The 19,220-nt window shown below is 42.0% G+C and overlaps 1 protein-coding gene across 1 annotated transcript in view; it reads right to left on the bottom strand.

The window, feature by feature from the left end:
* The window catches only part of aff2 (AF4/FMR2 family, member 2), a 153,489-nt gene that overhangs the window by 109,354 nt on the left and 24,915 nt on the right, over nt 1-19,220 (bottom strand). Inside the window, exon 2 of the mRNA XM_068714237.1 lies at nt 1,002-1,122. Coding sequence (XP_068570338.1) covers nt 1,002-1,122 — 121 coding nt within the window. The remainder of the gene's footprint in view (nt 1-1,001; nt 1,123-19,220) is intronic.

Below are 19,220 nucleotides of genomic sequence, written 5' to 3'. Positions count from 1 at the left end.
AATTGTTGGTTAGCAATAAAGATCCCTTTCAATTGCTTGCTTGCGTGAGACTAAAATTGTTTCCAATGAGGCTAAATCACAAAGCGGGGCTGCTTTCCTTGCTGATTAAGACGCCGTTAATTCACTCCCGTTTCCCCAAATGAAACTCTGGTGTCAGGTACGGCCGTTCTCCTCCCGCAGAGATCGATCACGACTTAACAGCCGAGCGTAAAGCTTCTCCTGAGCGGCGACGGGAGAGCACTCGGCCTCACGCCTCGGCCAGGTCGTAAAGATGAGCGTACGTATGCTGTGCAGCTCAGCGACGTTACAGTCCTCACATTCAGATGTTACTGTTCGCTAGAGAAAGTCTTCTTAAAAATAATTGTGAGTTAGATGAGAAGACCACTATGTACAGAGCTTTTAAGCCCCATCCGGACAGGATTAACATTACAGTTTTTCTGTTGCCGTATTGGTTCTGAAACGTGTATCGGTACTAGCATGCTTCAGTCGATCAGATTAGCAAAACATTTTTGATTTAATCTATTTTCACACAAAAGTCAAATGTGATGGAAAAAAAAGGTAGAAGGAGAAGAAAACAACTAAGAGATCCACTTTAAAATACAAGCAGGTCTGGATATAAATTACAGGAGGACCAGAGAGTTGGATGTAAAACAGCAGGTAATTGGGGCTGTAATTATTAGCCTTAGACCTCCCCTGGAGCAACACATCCAGTCCAAATAGGGCGTTATTATGGAAGCAGGGGGAAACAGTGAACGCTCTCATGGCTCACGCCAACCACCAACACCTCTAAAGCTAAATAATTAACACATTGAATCGCCATTTCTGCACACAAACAGAAATGTAATTTAAAAAAAAAAAGCCAATTTATGGGTTTAGGTGCAATTACATGCTGTAATATATGCCTCCCACCAGAGTGTATTAATCTCATCACCTAAATCTCAGCAAATCATATTTCCTAAAATTATCTAGCATACATGATTAACTTCTGAATGATCTCTTACTTTGTAAGGTTCTCCAAACAGGTTGAATCCGGTTGAGAACAGGTCTTCATCCTGTTGGACCTCCTGGTTCCTCCTCTCCCACTCCCTCCTCTTCAGGGCGCTGCGATCCGACTCCAGATGACTGTGGGGGGGGGGACGACACACACACAAAGAGAAGAGAAGCTTGTTAGCACCCCCCGCTGAGGCCGACACGCCGCCTGCCACCAATCAGACCCGCCGGTTATTGAATTGCTAACAAGTCGTTTTTTGGATCTGCAGCGAGCGTTGGCTGAAATTCTTCTCCCGCTGTGTGATTAGAGTAGCCGGTAAAGACTAACAGTAAAAAAACAACAACAAAAAAACAGGGTAACTCAGGTCAGTCTGAAAATGAATCAAACTCAAGGGAGGAAAACATGAAAGAAAGCTGAATGCTGGTTTAAGTTTCAAAGTGGCAGCGAGAACAGAGTGAAGAATCCACCAGAGGATGAGCAACGTGGGTAAAAATATCCAACTAGATTTATGATGAGATCACTAATAATACTCAAACCTGTCTGTGGGTATGATACCTCACGTCCAACACATGCGGTCTGAAACTAACACCCTGATAATCCCTCCTCTGTCAGACACATAAACGCTGCGACCCGACTGTTTGTTCTTCAGAATTCATGGCAAGTTTCCCGTTCCTCTGAATCAGCTCGGCGCTGTGTTTAAGTGCTTCTTTTTTGTCCAGACTTTTGCATGAACTCCAGCGGTCTTGAATTTGATTTGTAAAGGCTGCTTGACCTTCAGACTCCCACAGAGTGCTTATCCCATGCTACTACAGGCCCTGGTGCTGACATACGGGTCAGACCTTTCTAAATGCTATCGCCTGTAGCTTTTAGAAGCTTCTATCTGTGGGAGACTACTTATTTTTTTTTTGTCAAAACAAGATCAGCCAAGGTTAATACATTTCAAAAATTCACGAGGAATAGTAGTAAAGGTTGCTTCGTTTTGAAGTTGATCTTCCTATTTGCTGCAAAAAAATGTCTGGTGGGTCTTTGGAGGAAAAGTGGGGGAAAAATATATACTGTCCACATAGCAGATCATATCTGTGTGTTCAGCATGGAGCTGGGGCCCAGGAGGCAATTAGCGTAGCTTAGCATTAAGACTTGAATGGCTGAAACTGTTAGAAAGTATGCCCTGAATGCAACCTTTAAGGTTGCATTGCAAAGCCGTTGTAGCTTATTTAAGCACACAAACAGAAATTTAAACACGACAATGTGTGGTTTAACGTCACTGTATCTGACTCGTGCAACTCATCCTAGACTCACAAATTGATGTTTTTCCATGACTGTTTTCCCCTGCTCCCAGTCTTTATGCTAAGCTAAGCTAATCACCTCCTGGCTCCAGCTTAGCACAAAGACACGAGTGATACTGAGCTTCTCATGTAACTCAAAGACAAAATAAAATAAAAACATGCATACCTCCACAAATATTTAACTATTCCTTTGCACACCCTGTGTTATATGTGTGGAAGGCATTAGGCCCAAACTCATCAAGCGGAAAATAATGACATTAATTGAATGAAATAATGAATGAGCGTCTTTTCATACACAGTCTAAAAGAGGAACCAACACACACTCTATCGTTGGCGCTGTTTAACGCAGCAATAAATTGTCTGTTCCTACAACATCAGCCGGAGCTCTAGAGAGGCGACCCTTTCACAGCGTCTCTATTTATAATAAGGTCAACATGATGTAACATGTGCCATTAGCCGGGTGCTTTCTTTCACGAGTGCATTAGTATTTTAACGTAGGTGGTCCCCAGTGAGAATACGAGTGCTCATCCAGGCAGCGTTTGTGACGCTCCGTACCCGCTGAACCGCACCGTGTCCCGTCACGCCGCCACTGGGTCGGATCCCAATAAAAATGAGCTTTTAATCTTTCCGCTTTCTGTTAAGAACTACGGATGTCTGTCTTGGAAAGCTTGAATTATTGCTTGTAGGTACGATTCAAGATTGTCTCTTGTTAAAATATGAGACAGCGGACAGTGAGCGACGATGATGACGGTGGTCTGCAATAGGAGGAGGGGCGGTGAACCCCAGGTTTCTTTGGAACTTTTTTCCTCACGTAATCGTGTATTTTGAGCGAAACCCCTCCTTTTACCGCAGTTACCGATTCACCCTGCCCTCCTTACACTTTTTCAGTCACCAGCCTCCTCTGAGAAATCTACAAGCCAGCAGCCAAACTCACAATCTCACGAGTGCAAAGCGTCTGTGTGTGTGTGTGTGTGTGTGTGTGTGTGTGTGTGTGGGCGTGCGCATGAGATGTGATTATGCGCGAGACTGTGGCCCGCCGACCCCGGAAAGGGCATCCTGTTTTACCACATCCACAACCGCGAGATGAGACGGGCCGGCTAATTAGCGATCAACACAATTAAGAGAGACTCTCTCTCTTTTTTTTTTTTGTCTACCAGACCTTGCCTTCAACATTTAATCTGTCAGCAAGATGTGAGTGGGCGGGAGAAGGAGAGAAGATAAAAAAAGACCCATGGGAGCAAAAAAAAAAAAAAAAGATCCAGTTTCAGGGCAACAGTTTCTTAAAAAGGAAAGAAAAATAACAGAATGATGAAAGACAAGAGTGGAGAGACGAGGGAGGAAGGGAGGGGGGGGGGGGGTAGAATAGTGGGGAAAGGAAGAGCAAGAGTAGACAGCGGTGGGAATACCAGAACAAAATGATTGGCAGGTGAGGTGCGTGCGTTACGGTGGCGTGTGCGTGGATGAGATCGCTGTGCGTGGTGGGACCACTGGTCGACATGTGCATCGTCTGTCAGCGCAGAAAGATAACTGACAGAGCTGTCACTACGACAAACACACGTGTACACACACACACACACACACACACACACACACACACACACGTATATATGCACACAGCGCTGCAGTCCCACGCCACAGATCACTGTCTCTGTCTGTCACACGCTAGACGTTGAAGCGGAGGGAATCAGGTCAGACGAGGTAATTAACACATCCAGGATTTACTTCCCGGCGTGCGACACTACCTGTCACACACACACACACACACACACACACACACACACACACAGGTTAAACTGCCACTCAGTCTTTTTTTACACATCAATAAAATGACTTTACAGGATTTTTTAACCATAGTGCTAAGATCAGCCAGGTCAGTGAGAATGTTTAACACATTTTTTATAGTATGTACAGTTATAATATAGTGGAAACTTAATTGAACTTAACGCCAAACTGCGCGTCTCTTCCAAGTAAAAAAAGAATAAGGCTGTAAGTCAGAGTGTAGTTTTGGCAGGTCTTGGCTCGAGGAATCTTTAAATCAGGAATCCAGAATCTTCACTCAACTCAAAAAACCCTGATCTGCAGTTATTGACATGGCCAGAATTCATCATTATTCGTCTGTCTTTCTCAACTAGCAGGAAACAATTCATTCATTCGGCTTGAATTTCTGAATAAAATAAAACTTAAAAATGTGTTCTACAACTTGACGATTCATGTATTAATTAAAAACCCATAGGGAACAGTACATTCATTGTATTATTCCTTTAACTATCTGGTGTAAAGTTAACTTTAACACACAGTATTATGCTGAGGTGAATTTTACTTCAGTGACTTAACCAAACATTCAGCATTAGCTAAACGCTCTACAGGCTACAGTTAACCCTAGTATCGCCACAAGTCATGACCCGCCCTACTCTGCCTCTGATTGGCTAGTACTCGTTGCCTTTGTGGTTTGGGTAAGCCAATCAGAGGCTGAGTAGGGCGGGTCTTGCCCTCGCCATCCAGGGGAAAAAAAGATATCGCTAAGGTGCTGAACACCTGCATTTTGATTGGCTAAGGCATTTGTTATTAACCTTTTATAGCCTGTTTTCAGTGATGCCAATTTAGCGCTTTTGTTGCTGGATTTAGCAACTTTTGAAACATCTTTCTTCCGGTCAAAATCACCTAGTAACAAATTGAGCTGCTTTTAAAATGTATTTGTAGACTGTGAAGAGTGATTCAAACACTAAAACATACGCATTTTAAAAGAAAATAAACAAAAAAAATGTATCTCTATGTACTGTTGCATACAGTATATGTTGCATTCAATTGGGACTTACTATTTTACATTGACCCTGTTGCTCATAGATCTGCTGCGCAGAGGATTGTGGGTCAGGATATCCAGAAAAGCATGCTAGCTTGCATTTACCATTGGATGTAGTAGGACATCCTGGTATTTTTGGCACACTGCATTTGACATACTACGTATTGGGACACATTTCATCTTTTTCTGGCATACTAAACACAATGGTAGTACGTCACAAGTCTACCTGGCTGCATTGTGAGTGACGTCAGCTGTAGTGATGGCTCAGCTCAATAGCCAGGCCAGACACATAAAAACAGCCAACTAGGACTGTTCATGTATGGTTTTACCATTTAGGTTTCAATACATAACGGGAAAATATGAAGAAAATAAAGGTGTTTCTGCATTTGCTTGTCTTTTGTGCATTTTTGCTTTGAGCTCTCAGGACCACCGAAGTTTCATCAACGTCAGAAAAAAAAAAAATCCGTTCAACTTTGAGCTATAAATATTCAAATGTGATCTGTGTTTTGATCCCGCATCCTCTTATTCCGTTTTTCGATAATATCACATGTTGATAGACCAGAGATGGCAGCTAGTTCTGCCCACAGATAATAAATAATACAACATCTACTTTTGAAAGACATAAAAGGAAGAAAGAAGGAAAGGAAGAGAGAGGGCTCGATGGCGGACAGACGGACGGACAGATGGACGGGTTTGGTGGGGGATTAATAGCAGGGGTGACATCAGCAGTGGGCATACTGTCGATGTTGATATTTTCTCTGAATGAAAATGTAGCGATGGCAGCTTTTTTTCCTACCACTCTGCTTTCCTTCTGTGTGTGTTAATGTGTGTGTGTGTGTGTGTGTGTGTGTGTGTGTGTGTGTCCTGAAGTAATGCTGATAGCCAGAGTAAGCTCTGGGAATTTAATCTCAGCAGAGCTATGCTGTGCTCCCCTGATAGCTGAATCTCACACACACACACACACACACACACACACACACACACACACACACACACACACACCAGTCTCTGAAACACAGCCTCATCACCCTCTCATTCCCTTTCACTGCACAGTACTTCAGTAACATGCTCTCCCCTCCTCCGCAACTGCTACTCGGGTGCCCATTAGCAAGGCAGTGAACTCAGCCGGCTGTGGTAGCAAGCAAGCTTTGCCATTATACTACAATTTATATGTTCTGATAGTAATATTACTGTGCACAAATGATAGTGTTTGGTTTAATTTATTACATTTACTTATATTATATAACCCAGTAAAAAAAAAAAAAAATCTGTTTCCAACACACCGCACAGCAGCCAGATGTTGAAGCTGGACGGCGAGATTGAGTTGAACATGAAGAGGTTTCTGTGTTCTGTCGTCAGTAGAGGAGGAAAAATGTCATCATGAGAGTTTCTGGAGCTGCTTCATTGAAAATCAACTGGAGCCTGACTGTGTGGACTCACGCTGCATTTGCGTCTCATGGGAATAACTGTCAGAACAGTTCAAGGCAGCCGCTTGGAAATATTTTTTAAGTCGTTTTGAAGCAATAAAGACGTTTTGTCGGCGAGCCAATAGCGGAACCCGAAAAAGCCAAAGCAGTTAAAAATGGATTTTCAGTCGTCGTGTTTTTCGTCATCAGAGTTACGGTTTTCACACCAAAATGCTAATTGTTCACATGAAAACAAGCAGGTCCAATACTTAATGCGTTCTGTTTCTAATCAGGGATGTCATTTAAGAGTTCAGAATATTATATATATATATATATATATATATATATATATATATATATATATATATATATATATATATATATATATATATTAGGGCTGGGCAAGTTAACGCGTTAACATTCATTAATTAACGGCGACATTTTATCGCTCGTTAACGCAGTTTTTTTATTTTTTATTATTAAGCGGAGATTTTTAACACAAGAAGCGGGGAACAGCTGTCTGTGTGTGTGTGTGTGTGTGTGTGTGTGTGTGTGTGTGTGTGTGTGTGTGTTACTCCGTCACTGTCGGTCCCTCCTGTCTCACACACACACGCGCACGATCGTCTCGTTACAGGACCAACGTGACAATGTCAAAATACATATTGTCGTGTTTTTAAATAAACATACAAGCACGTGAGAACAAACTGCTCTTAACTAAACTCTTAGCAGAACTTCCCAGGTTCCATGCTTCACCTACATTCTCCTGGGTCCTAAGTCCCTCCAGTAAACCCACTTATCACCCTCTATGTACCAACGTACATTTATAACAAATACCACACATATTAGAGTTTTTAAAGTGTTTTTGTTTGGAATATGTATAATAAGCATATCATTTAGTTATCACTACTGAGAATTTAACAAAGATAAAAAACATTACGTAGATAGGTTTGCAGTTTTCAAGGTGTATATTTCAAATTGCATCTATTACACACATGAATATAAAGTTGTGAACACGGACTGAATATCTTTTATCAGAATCATTATAACTGTATTATAACTGCTACTGTGCAAAGGGAATACTGCTGTTAAAAAGCACCTTATTTGTTTAAAGTGTTTGCAAACCAAATGTTATTGCACTTTTGTTCATATAGCAGTACTTTTAATACAAGTGCAAAATACACTACTTTTGAATTCATTATTGAATTTTTAGTGGGAATATGTTCATGCTGTTATGTTTCTGTCTTTATATACCCTGAAAAATGAGACCAAACTTCATAAAAATGTCTCTTGTTAATAATGAGTCTTTGGAATTAGAGATTCAAAAGAAGCAACGTCCATCATTAATTTGACTTCTCACCAGAAACATGCTTTATCTGACGCTTCCAATAAGAGAGAACAATCCGTGCAGCACCATAAAAGTCATAATTTATTTTGTTTGGACGTACCTGGTGGTAGAAGACACCTGTCTCCTAATAAGCACAGCTGCAGTAGTGAGGCTCTGGCAATGGGTTACACCACCACTACTTTTGACAACTTGTTTCCCAAAGAATAGGAACAAAAGACGAACCACGCATTATTATTTTTGGTGTATAAAAACATATGTGTATATTTGCCCACTGCATCTCTAGCATCAATCGCTGTGTTTTTCCTTAAACTCCTCTTCTTTGGATTAAGATCACTTATATAAAAACTGAGGCTGATTGTTCACTTCTAGGCAAATTTTACGAATCATTTTATCTCACTGAAAATAACCAAGCCAAAACTATTTACGCGGCTCTAAATTGCACATATCACCAAAATGACATGTTCTTGGAAGGATCTATACAAATCACTGACTTTCCCAATGCAGGGTAGTTTCTTTTCCCGTTTCAAATCTATGGATTTTTCCAAACCGAAGAATATCCTTCTTCATATTGACAGACATGTAACATCTGATGAGCTTTTATCCACGTGGCTCAGAAGTGCTCCAAAAATTGGATTTGTATCCATGCTTGGTACGTGACAATGCGTCTATTGGCCTGATCTTTCTGTGTCCATGCAGGCTGATTATTATTTCCATTATTCCAAGGTTTAGACAATTTTGTCATTTAAAATGATATTCTATACAATTCCATATTTGGTAATGCCATCCCTCTCCGCTCCTTCCCAAAGAGAGTCCCTAATTAACTGATTTAACTGTTCAAAATTCACCCGGGAGGGAGTTTTACCCCAAGACATAACATTCCTGTATCTATCCATCTAAATTGCAGCGAGCTAATTACTTCCCAACGGCAAGTTCCCCGACGCCGCAGACTCGCGCCTATTCATTATTCCACATCACATTTTGTGAATTATCTTAGTCATTACCACAAGCTGAGGTCACCTGCACTGTAACAAGATGAACAGACACGAGTCTTCTTTTTGCTCTTTGTGTCCAACAAAGATTTGATGGTCCCTGAAAACATCATGTAGCTTAGCATGAGTTCAGGCGGCGCACTGAGGTCAGCGCCACAATGTGACCAAGGAGCTGAAATGCTAACAAAATACCTGTAGCTAAAAATGTTGTATTTTAACACATCAAAGGATTCAGAAGTGCAGTTGATAACTAAAATGATGATCGGATGGGAAGTAAGCTGTTAGCAAGCTAATGTTAGCTATGTGTTAGCGAGTTACTGTAGCTAGCTAAGGCACTTAATAGCCTACTGCATAGCTTTTTGATGTATCCACTTTCCACTATAACTCACGCTGTATGCTGACAAAGACCTTAGCAAAAAGTGTAACTTGCAGGAAAAGAAGTTAGCCTCAAACTGACATTTTGACAAAATGCTTGCCCACATCTTACTGCCTGCATCCTCAGTTTTTAGGTTCAGCAGCTTATAAAAACGTAGTTCTGTGTTCCTTGCCCTCTTGCTAATGCGTCCTACCCACACAGCAGCTTTAAGGCATTTTTTCTGTTGTTTGCTAGCAGACGAAAGCGACAAGGAGGACCCTTCAGGCAATACATGGGCGGGACCTCATTACGCTCTGTCTATCAGGCGGCAACCTCCGGGTCTGAAAAGTGAAACCAATGACGAAGCACTTTAAACTTGCATTCTTTCTAATGGCCATCAGGTGACGCCTCCTCTGTTTGCAAAAATAATTCTGATTGTTAAGAAGGTTATGGGAAAATGACCCTACTTCTCACTTGATTTATAACATCAGTAAACATTGTAACCATGACCTACTGTTCTCAATCTCTAGTTTCAAGACTTCTTCAATACAGCATGATGCTCATTTATTACATTATGATATACATAGTTACCAAAGTTAAAACGGTATGTTTTAAGGTGAGAACCTTGTGATTGACAGGTCGCTGCCACGGCATTGTCTGGTTCGGAAGTTGTCCGTGTTTACGTAGTACAACTTTTTACCTTTCAGTGTGCTTTCAGTTCACGAAAGTTAGTTGTAACATTTTTGTTCGCCTAAAAAACTGCCTTATCCAGCATTCAGTTGTACTTAGCTCCGCCCTCTTGTGTCACTTCTGGTTGCAAAAAGACAATATGACGACAGCCAAAAAAAACAAGATGACAAACCTGAGGCTTCAAAACGGCAGTCCACAAACCAACGGGTGACGTTGCAGTGACTACATCCGCTTTTTATATACAGAGTATGCTCTCTATGCCTTGAGGGGTGGTGCAAATTCAGAGAACCAATCAAAAGTGACACTCAAAATTCTAGCGCACACTGCCAAATGAATGAGTCTGGGTGGTGTTGCACTTTGCCGACTCGCGCGTTTCACCGCGAAAAGATGGTATTGGATAGATTGAGAGCTTTTTTTCTTACCAAATCTAACTGTGAAACCATCTATTTCTTGATATGAGTGGCTCTGACGGAAAGTTCTCAAACACACTGCCAGTCAGCACATTCCCTTCACCTCGCCAGGAACCCAGTTCTTATCCACAAATAAAATAAAATGGACCCCTCTAAGTGCTGGAGTTTTTGTTCCAGAAACTGTAAACCCCCCCTCTTCAATTAACACAATGGAGCTTTGTTCATGTTCACAAAACAGTCCAACTTGATGGCAAAACTGATGAGAGATGTTTGTGGGGTTTTTTAACGTCAAAGTTCAACCCACGCTTTTACTAGCGACATCTCTGCCAGTAATGGCAACATTATGACAGGTTGCTTTTGAAATGAATCATTGTGTTAATAAACCCTCTTTTACAAGTGAAACACGGCTGATTACTATACCTCGTAGCTCAAGTGCTGTTTTATAATTTTCAATCTTTGTATTCTATTTAACCTGCATTAACACCAGGCAGCTCAATTAGGAATAAACCCTTGAATGCGTTGGCGGTGTGTGTGCGTGTGTGTGTGCGTGTGTGTGTGTGTGTGTGTGTGTGTGGGGAGAGAGGGGGTAGAATGAGTGTTTTTGGAATGACAGGGAGAAGTGAGGGGGATAATGAGAGGAGGAGAAGAGGAGGAGAGGGGGAAGGAGAGAGGAATTGCTGTCAGGCAGCAGACAAAAGCTTTGTTTGAAGTGTCAGTGCGGCGACGCATTCCGTGCACGTTTGTGTGTGTTTTCTGGTCCGTGCGTTCAGTCAGACGGCATTAGACATCAGAGAGATATCAGCAGGCATTCCTGGATAGACGGAGGGGAAGAAGAAGAAGAAGAAGAAGAAGAAGAAGAAGAAGAAGAAGAAGAAGAAGAATGCCATCAATATGAGAATGTACAGCCTTTAGGTGTCTGGATGTGGCCACCGAGAAGGAGGATATCAGAAGCTTGCTGCTTTCGTGTCTTTGCGTGTGTTTGACATGAGAGCGGGTATTATAATGAGACGAGGCCTTCAAAGCGTATTGTTACCTTCCGGATTTGTTTTTTTAATGCACATCCCACAAAACCCCGCGTGTTTGACACTGACGGATAGATAAATAGGCCCGGGAAGTGAGGACGGAGCGGGGGAGCTTTTGCGTGTCACATCGCACTGTGGGAGAGATAACGATGGCGCTCGAACGTAAAGGAATCACACTGAAACGGTTCTCTCATTTACATATGTACATATTTCCTTAGTGTTTATTCCTTGTCATTTGGTTGGAGCCTAGAAAACACTGATCTCAAAGCGCTCAATGTGGAACAAAATGTCTCATGATCCTTTTGTTTTGGGAAACATCAAAAGTTATAAGAAAGCACTTGGAAATGTAAAGCTGTGTTTGCATTACAAATGAAACAATTACATAAATCCAGGAAATAACAAATCATGCTCAAATGAATTATTGTGTTGTGCAAAAACTAGAAATTCTATGGAAAACTCTGTATTGTTCCTTATTTAAGATCCTTTTTAAGTTTCCTTTATGGATACCTGAATATTTCTGGTAGATAGCCTTGTATTTACATCTTTAATACAAAGAGATTACACATTACATTACTAACTGTAAATATCAAAAAAAATATCGGTATAATTACTTAAACCCGAAAAACGTTGCCCCAACAACGCAGTAGACTTGCTGCTGCTCGCTGAAGGCTTTGCGTCTGAGCACACAGCAATAATTGAAGGCAACTTAGATAAGTGTATCGACATTTTCCTCGAGTCAGATCTTTGCTCTTGTGGACTGCGGTGGCTGGACAGTCAAAGAAACAAGTTCAGAGAAAAGCAACCTGGAACTTGAAATGTAAGAAAAACAAATAAAAAACAGCAATTTCCCAGCAAAGGCAGGGAAGATGAAGACTGCTAGCAGACCAGGATCTTAAAAGATCTTTTTTTAATACCTTTGCTAATGTTTGATGAAGAAGGAAACGCATTCAACATGTTTGTTACACCTCAACATGAAGTCTTACTCCACAAAGTTCCTTTAAAAAGCTACCGGTATATACTAGGTCGGGAGCATTTTCATTGCCCCTCGATGGCTCTCAACATGGCGACGGCTAAGCCAACTGCGCAAACAGTGTAAACTAGGGCAAAAGTGCTGACGGAGCTCACAGTGTTTACCTAAGGGGAAACCATAACGGTGGGCGGCTACGCTTTCACAACGACATCATCAGCATATGAGCGCACTGTAGAGCGGCGACCGTGAGCTAGCCAGCGGGCCGCACGAACGCGCACAAAAGCACTCTCAAATTTACAGTAATTAACCATTTATTCAGAGCCCTTTGCAACACGGGAAAATAAAAATATCAATATCTTAACACAGAGCAATAATGTGGGTGTGCATAAGTGTGTGTGTGTGTGTGTGTGTGTGTGTGTGTGTGTGTGTGTGCACATGTATTTAATCATTTCGGTTTTTTTAGGTACTCTAACATAATGGATTTTGGAGCCCAGTGAAACAAAGGATTAAAGAGAGTGAGCGAAAAAGCAACAATGAGAGAGAGAGAGAGAGATGTTGAAGTGTGTGTGATACAATGAAAACAGGCCACTCAGGCACATTTGTGAGAGCAAACACTTTTGAATAGAATCATTGTCGGAGCAAACACGGACTCTAGTGACTCTAGAGGCCGTTCTCACGCCATCTCATCTCGTCTCATCTCACTCGGGGCCGTCACGCCCCGGACTCCGCTGTAAATGTCTGAAACGGCCCCTCGGTGCTCTTTGTGCCAGGATGAAAATCATGATAACGTGGCCCCTTAGAACACGTCAACAATTTGAATTATTTAATGCATCCCAGATGTGTGCGATACGCTTTTTTTCCAGAGGTAGAAGGACTGAAAGTAATCCTTTTTGTCTTTACAGCTCGGTCCAACTGCACATCGGTGACGATGACCTACTCTTCTCCCAGAACACAAGGAGAGCATTATCAGATGTGTGATAACTCACAGCTAAGGTGCGAAAATTCATACTGTTTTTCATTAATAATGGAACGTGTAATTCCTTTTATTAATTAGGCGCTGGCGACAAATGTCCAGATGTAATGTAAGAAAGGATCTTCACAAGTGTTGTTGAAGCAAATGCTTTAAATCTTATAAATAACCTGACTTCACCTCTGGGTTACTGCGATTTGTTATGTAAAAACACATCAGGCTGAATGTGTAGAAATTCAATCACGACTTCAGGCCAGGGCCTTTTTATTTCACCCTCTCTGATGCTTTTTGCTGCTACACATATTGCAGGCATCTAAGGTGAATGCACCTGTGAGACACGAGAGATCTTCTTACAGCAATATTCTGTTAGATAGTCACTCAAACAGAAACAACGTAGCTCAGTATTTGCTGGAGCAGTTTTATGCTGATCAGAGAAACTATTGAAACAATTAGTCGATCAACAACAGTGTTCATGATCGACTAATTGTTCAATTCATGTATCTGGCGTAACTGCTAAGGGAGTGTATGAAAGGAATTCTAACCCTATTCTTCAGACCCACCTATTACTTCTAATTAAATAACATTAAGTTGGCAACTCAGCATCATTTAACGGCACCTTGAGGAGTTTACTTGCTCCTCTGTCTGTGTTGAACTTTCCCTCCGTCTGTCTGTCTGTCTTGAAATTGCCGGTCGACCGTCATCTACCTACTTGCATGTCTTTTATTGTTGTTTATCTGTCTGACTGATTTATATATTTCACATACTCTGCATGCTTTTATGTTTTGTGCCTCTGACATGGATGTTTTTTAGTATCTAACAATTGCAGGATAATAGTGTCTTTAATCCATGTTTCTATTTTAACATAATTATCCCTCATTTTATTTGCTTTGTGTGTGTTGACTTGGAGAGCCTCTGTGTTGCATGTCTTGTTAGTACTTGACAATGTTTAAGAGTCTCCTGAATGATTTTGTCATTGTTTGTGCACGCATTGTAAAGCGTCAATATTGTATAACCTTTTCAATTGAATCTTATATTCTGTTTTTAGGTTTATTTTGTAACATCTGCCTCTTGGGACTACAGATGAAAAATAGCCTCTTGGCTAACTCTGGTGCATTTAGAGAAATGTTTTTATTAATGTGCACTGTCCCTTATCAAATAAACCAATAAATAAAATAAATAAATGAACCAAAATGATTTTGACATTTTCTCACCAAACTGGTTTGCCTGTATTCCTGAGGCCTGCTGAACATGCTCTGTTTCGGGGGGCTGCGCGGTGGTGTGGTGGCTACTACTGTCACCTCACCTCACAGGGGGCTTTCTGGGTTCGATTCCCGGGCTTCATGTTCTCCCCGTGGCAGCACGGCTTCCTCCCGCAGTCCAAAGACATGCAGCTGAGGTTAATATTGATGACCATAAATTGTAGTCTGTCTCTGTGTATCAGCCCTGCCATAGTCTGGCAACCTGTCCAGAGCATACCATGCCTTCACCCAATGTCAGCTGGGATTGACTCGAGCCCCCCCCCCCCCCCTCCTTCATAAACAAAAACTAAAAGATGTGACCCTCCCCCTTTCCTGCTCCTCCTTACCCCACACATTATTTTCATACAGTCCCTAAGCATTCACTGTTCCAGATTTGCTGCTCGTCTTGTTTTATATTGTAAACATATAAATATAAAACTTTTTGTTTAATTATACTGCAAAGTATATATATATATTGCTTGTTCAAATATATTGCTTGTTCAAAATTTTACTTGGGAGATAAATCAATAATGAAATAGAATTTTTTAGTTTAGTTTTAAACCTGCATCATATATAGATCAATAACAGATGTTTTACCTAATGCTTGAATGTAATTACCAATAGTTATTTGTAAATTACAGTCACTGCTCAACCTGTCTGTGGACTCCTTCACAGCACCCTGTGCCTTCACCCCGACTGCCTCCGAGACTTTCAATGACCTATGATTACACCCAGCACTGGGACGACGTTTTGACACTATGAGGGCCACTTCCCAGCATCACATTTCCAGATTTCGTTGCGCTCCGCCTTTGATGTGTAACTCCAGAGTCTGCCTGAAGGGCACTGACACACGGCAGAGGGCCCAGCGACTCCCAAACAGAAATTTTAAAATGACATGACGTCACCGGTGGAAAATGAGTGCACGGTGGCAACAACGACACTGCATTCCTCACGCTGAAATATGTCACGAAAGTTATTTCACATGAATGTTCAATGCTAAAAAAGGCCAATCATACATGACAGTGGGGAGGAAAAAACCCTGATTGCTCGCTGTTGCCTTTTGAAAGGAAAACTGATTATTCCCTGATTAGCCGGATCAGCGATAAGAGCTTTCTTTATCTTCTGCCTTTCACCTGATAATGAGGGGTTAATAATTTAACAAACACTCAAAAAGCAACCCCCGTCCCCCTCATACACACACACACACACACACACACACACACACACACACACACACACGTCCATACTTAATCTGCAGACTATTAGCTGATGAGAAAGAATTAGAGCTTGGTAAATGACTTAATTAGATAATGAATGAACACACTTAAGCGCATCCTGTATTCTGTGAAATCAGAGAGAGGAGAGACAGAGATACAGAGAATTATCAGATAGCAGGTTAGAGAAAAGAAGGACAAAAGAGGGGGGGGGGGGGGGGGGGGGAGTCAGATAGAGAGGTATCTGGTGACGTTAATGTTTGCCTCCGAGCTCCGGAGACGTGGTCTGGCTAAAACAAACACACACACACACACACACACACACACACACACACACACACACACACGCGCAAGGCATCCCTCACCGTCTCGCTCAGAAACACCCATTACGAGGTGTTCATGCACTCGTGCACACTTGTGGCACATGGTTGCGCGAACCCATGCTACAAGCCTGTATGAAAACACACACACACACACACACACACACACACACACACACACACACACACACACACACAAGGCGCGATAAGAAAACAATGTTAGACAGGCAGTTTATCATAAAGGCAGGAAGAGACAGAGAAAGATTAGAAAGCATCCACATATTCACAAGAACATAAACATGTGTGTGTGTGTGTGTACAATTTTCAGCAAATGACTCACAAGAAAAAAAAAGGTTATTTTGTGGGAATCAAATTTAAATTAGTTTGACATGAACTTTGTGTCGGTTTGTGTGTGTGTGTGTGTGTGTGTGTGAATGCACAGTACACACTACACACATACTCCCTGTATCTAATGTCATTATGTTTGTTAATATCTGTGTCATATAATCCTTGTTTGCTTTAATCTCCTTCACTTATACCACTGCATGTATACATTTTTGCCTGTGTGTGTGTGTGTGTGTGTGTGTGTGTGTGTGTGTGTGTGTGTGTGTGGGCCTGTGTTCATTTCCACAGTGAACGCGGTGTTTAAGGCTGTTTATATGTTAACGAGACCTGTCATCTAGAACATAATAGCTCTTCTAATGTAATCACAGCCATTATCACGCTTATGATCTCTGTCTCAGACATTACCGCTGGTGTCACATGCTTGTCAATGCTGCTGTGATCCCCCCCCCCCACACACACACACACTTCCATAATGCACTGGCCGACCGCACGCCGTTGACATTTCCCGTGCTTCCTCGCATGTCAAGTAATTACGTGATTCGGACAATCTAATTGGAAAAGACAGCCGTGTAATCCTCACGTTTTAATCTCAGCTCATTTACTTGCGTGAACGTGGCCACATACGTCGCCTGTAGCTCAGTAGAAAGTAGCAAAAAATACTGAAAAAACTTAAAGAGTTCACAGCAAAGGTTTGCAGAGTTAAGTGGTCGTTGTAAGCATGAACACATCGTATTAGCTGGTATTGCTCCTGTCATTGTGGTCCGGTAGAGCTCAGTGAGCCTTTAAGGGAGACAGACTTCATTTCAAGCAGCTGGAACAAAGACGACTGTTCTCTCCTCGAATCAGACACCTAGAAATGCACTTGCTGGGTCATCGTTGGACTTTAGTTCTGATTTTAAAACCACATAGAAGCATTGCAGCTACTATGGAAGGTCTTACAAATTCTTCCTGAATTATTCAGTCCAGTCCATTCTTTTATGTAAGCCATGCAGTCTTGTAGAATCAATCTTTAAAGGTGCAGTGTGTATGTAGGATTTGGCACCATCTAGCAGTGAGGTCGCAGATAGCAACCAACTAAAACTTCTCCCGTGTGCCAAGCGGGTAGAGGAACAACATCGACCGGATCTGAAACCGTGAAAAAAGACAACGTAAATGGCTTGACTCTAGAGCCAGTGTTTGGTTTGTCGGTTCTCAGCTACTGTAGAAACAGGGCGGGCCGGCTCCCTGAAGAGGACCCGCCCCTAATCTAGGTATAAACTGCTCATTCTAAGCTAACGGAAACACAAATATTCATATTTTCAGGTGATTATACGCTAAAGACAACATACGTATTAATATTATATTCCATTTCTGCCAACACATCTCCCTAAAAACCACACACTGGCCCTTTAAAGTGAGATTACGGGTGTTTAACCTTTGAAAGAAGAAATGACAATTGTGTTAAGTTGAATTCATAAGTAACAAAATGCACCATTGCTCACCTGCACTACATGGTCTGGTGTGACCAGTAGCTTACGGTGGCCAGCGTTATTATGGTCCCTGGCCACCTCTCAACTAGAGCTCAAGTCCAATATTTGGCTTCCTTTCAGCTCCGTTTTGGTCTCCACCAACTAAATATCTCTCTCTTTAGAAAGATGGTTGATGAGAGCATTGAGAATCAAAAACCAGAACAAGAAAGAGAGTTTAGAGTAAAATACTGAGTGACAAAAAATAAAACTATTGCGTGTCTATTAATTACATCGGAAATAATTTGTTTGAATATCTAGATAATCTTGCAATACCTAAACTCCTCTCCATAATTTCCAACACATACCAATCATTTCCCACTAAGCTTGATTCTCAGATGGGCTGTACCGACTTAAATCTCTTCGCAAGGCTGACGTCCACCCTATATATAATCAAGGTCTCATTATAAAACTGTACATTACAAATGTAGCATCATGACAGTGGCCACATTTTTAAGATACTGAACATTGGCACGCAGTATCAGCTTGAGTGCAAATATTGGCTAAAAGCTACCCTCGGGGACCATAAAATCTCCGGCACGCTTGCAGCGACGGAACAAAGTAGCTCAAAGTAAAGCCACCGAGTGCATTGTGGTACTTTATGGTTCTCCCTGCAGAACTGCCATAGGCCAGGTAATCATGCTTTATTGCACCTCGCAGAGCCAAAACTACCTGTTGTACACTACAAAAAAACACAAGAAATAATGAATGAGTAAAAGCCAATTATGCCGCTTTCAGTGGTGTAAACAAACTATCCTGCTGTTCTTACATGACCTCGTCTACTCTGCTGCAACACTCCGCTGTCCTCCTTTTCCTTCAACCAATCTCTCTCGCTTTCTCTGTGCCTCTGTGTGTGTGTGTGTGTGTGTGTGTGTGTGTGTGTGTGTGTGTGTGTGTGTGTGTGTGTGTGTGTGTGTATGCTTTTGCCTGCCAGCATTAGCAAGCTGTACTGGACACACAAACACACAGATAAAAACACACACACACACACACACACACACACACACACACACACACACACACACGCTCGCTACTGCCTGCCAGTTTGTATGTATGCAAGACAGACGAAGGAGCAGCATGTGTGTGTGTGAGTGTGAGCGTGTGTGTCTGAAAAAGATAATACAATTTTTGGGACTCCGGCAGCAGTACCTCTTCTTCTATGTTGCTATGGTAACAAGCTCCGGACCAGAGAGTGAGAGCGAGAAAGATGGATAGAGAGAGACCCCCAAGGACACACACACACACACACACACACACACTGCAAACATGCCTCCACACCACCACCTTCCTCTCTCTCTCTGTCTCTCTCTGTCTCTCTGCCTCAGACAAAGGCTTTTCCAGCCAATTATCCCGGCCCGGCACAT

Source organism: Cebidichthys violaceus, unplaced genomic scaffold, assembly GCF_023349555.1.
Source record: "Cebidichthys violaceus isolate CVI_PGR_0920_01 unplaced genomic scaffold, fCebVio1.0.p SCAF_2, whole genome shotgun sequence".
Classification (NCBI taxonomy): Eukaryota; Metazoa; Chordata; class Actinopteri; order Perciformes; family Stichaeidae; genus Cebidichthys; species Cebidichthys violaceus.
This window is presented reverse-complemented; position numbering and strand designations above follow the sequence as displayed.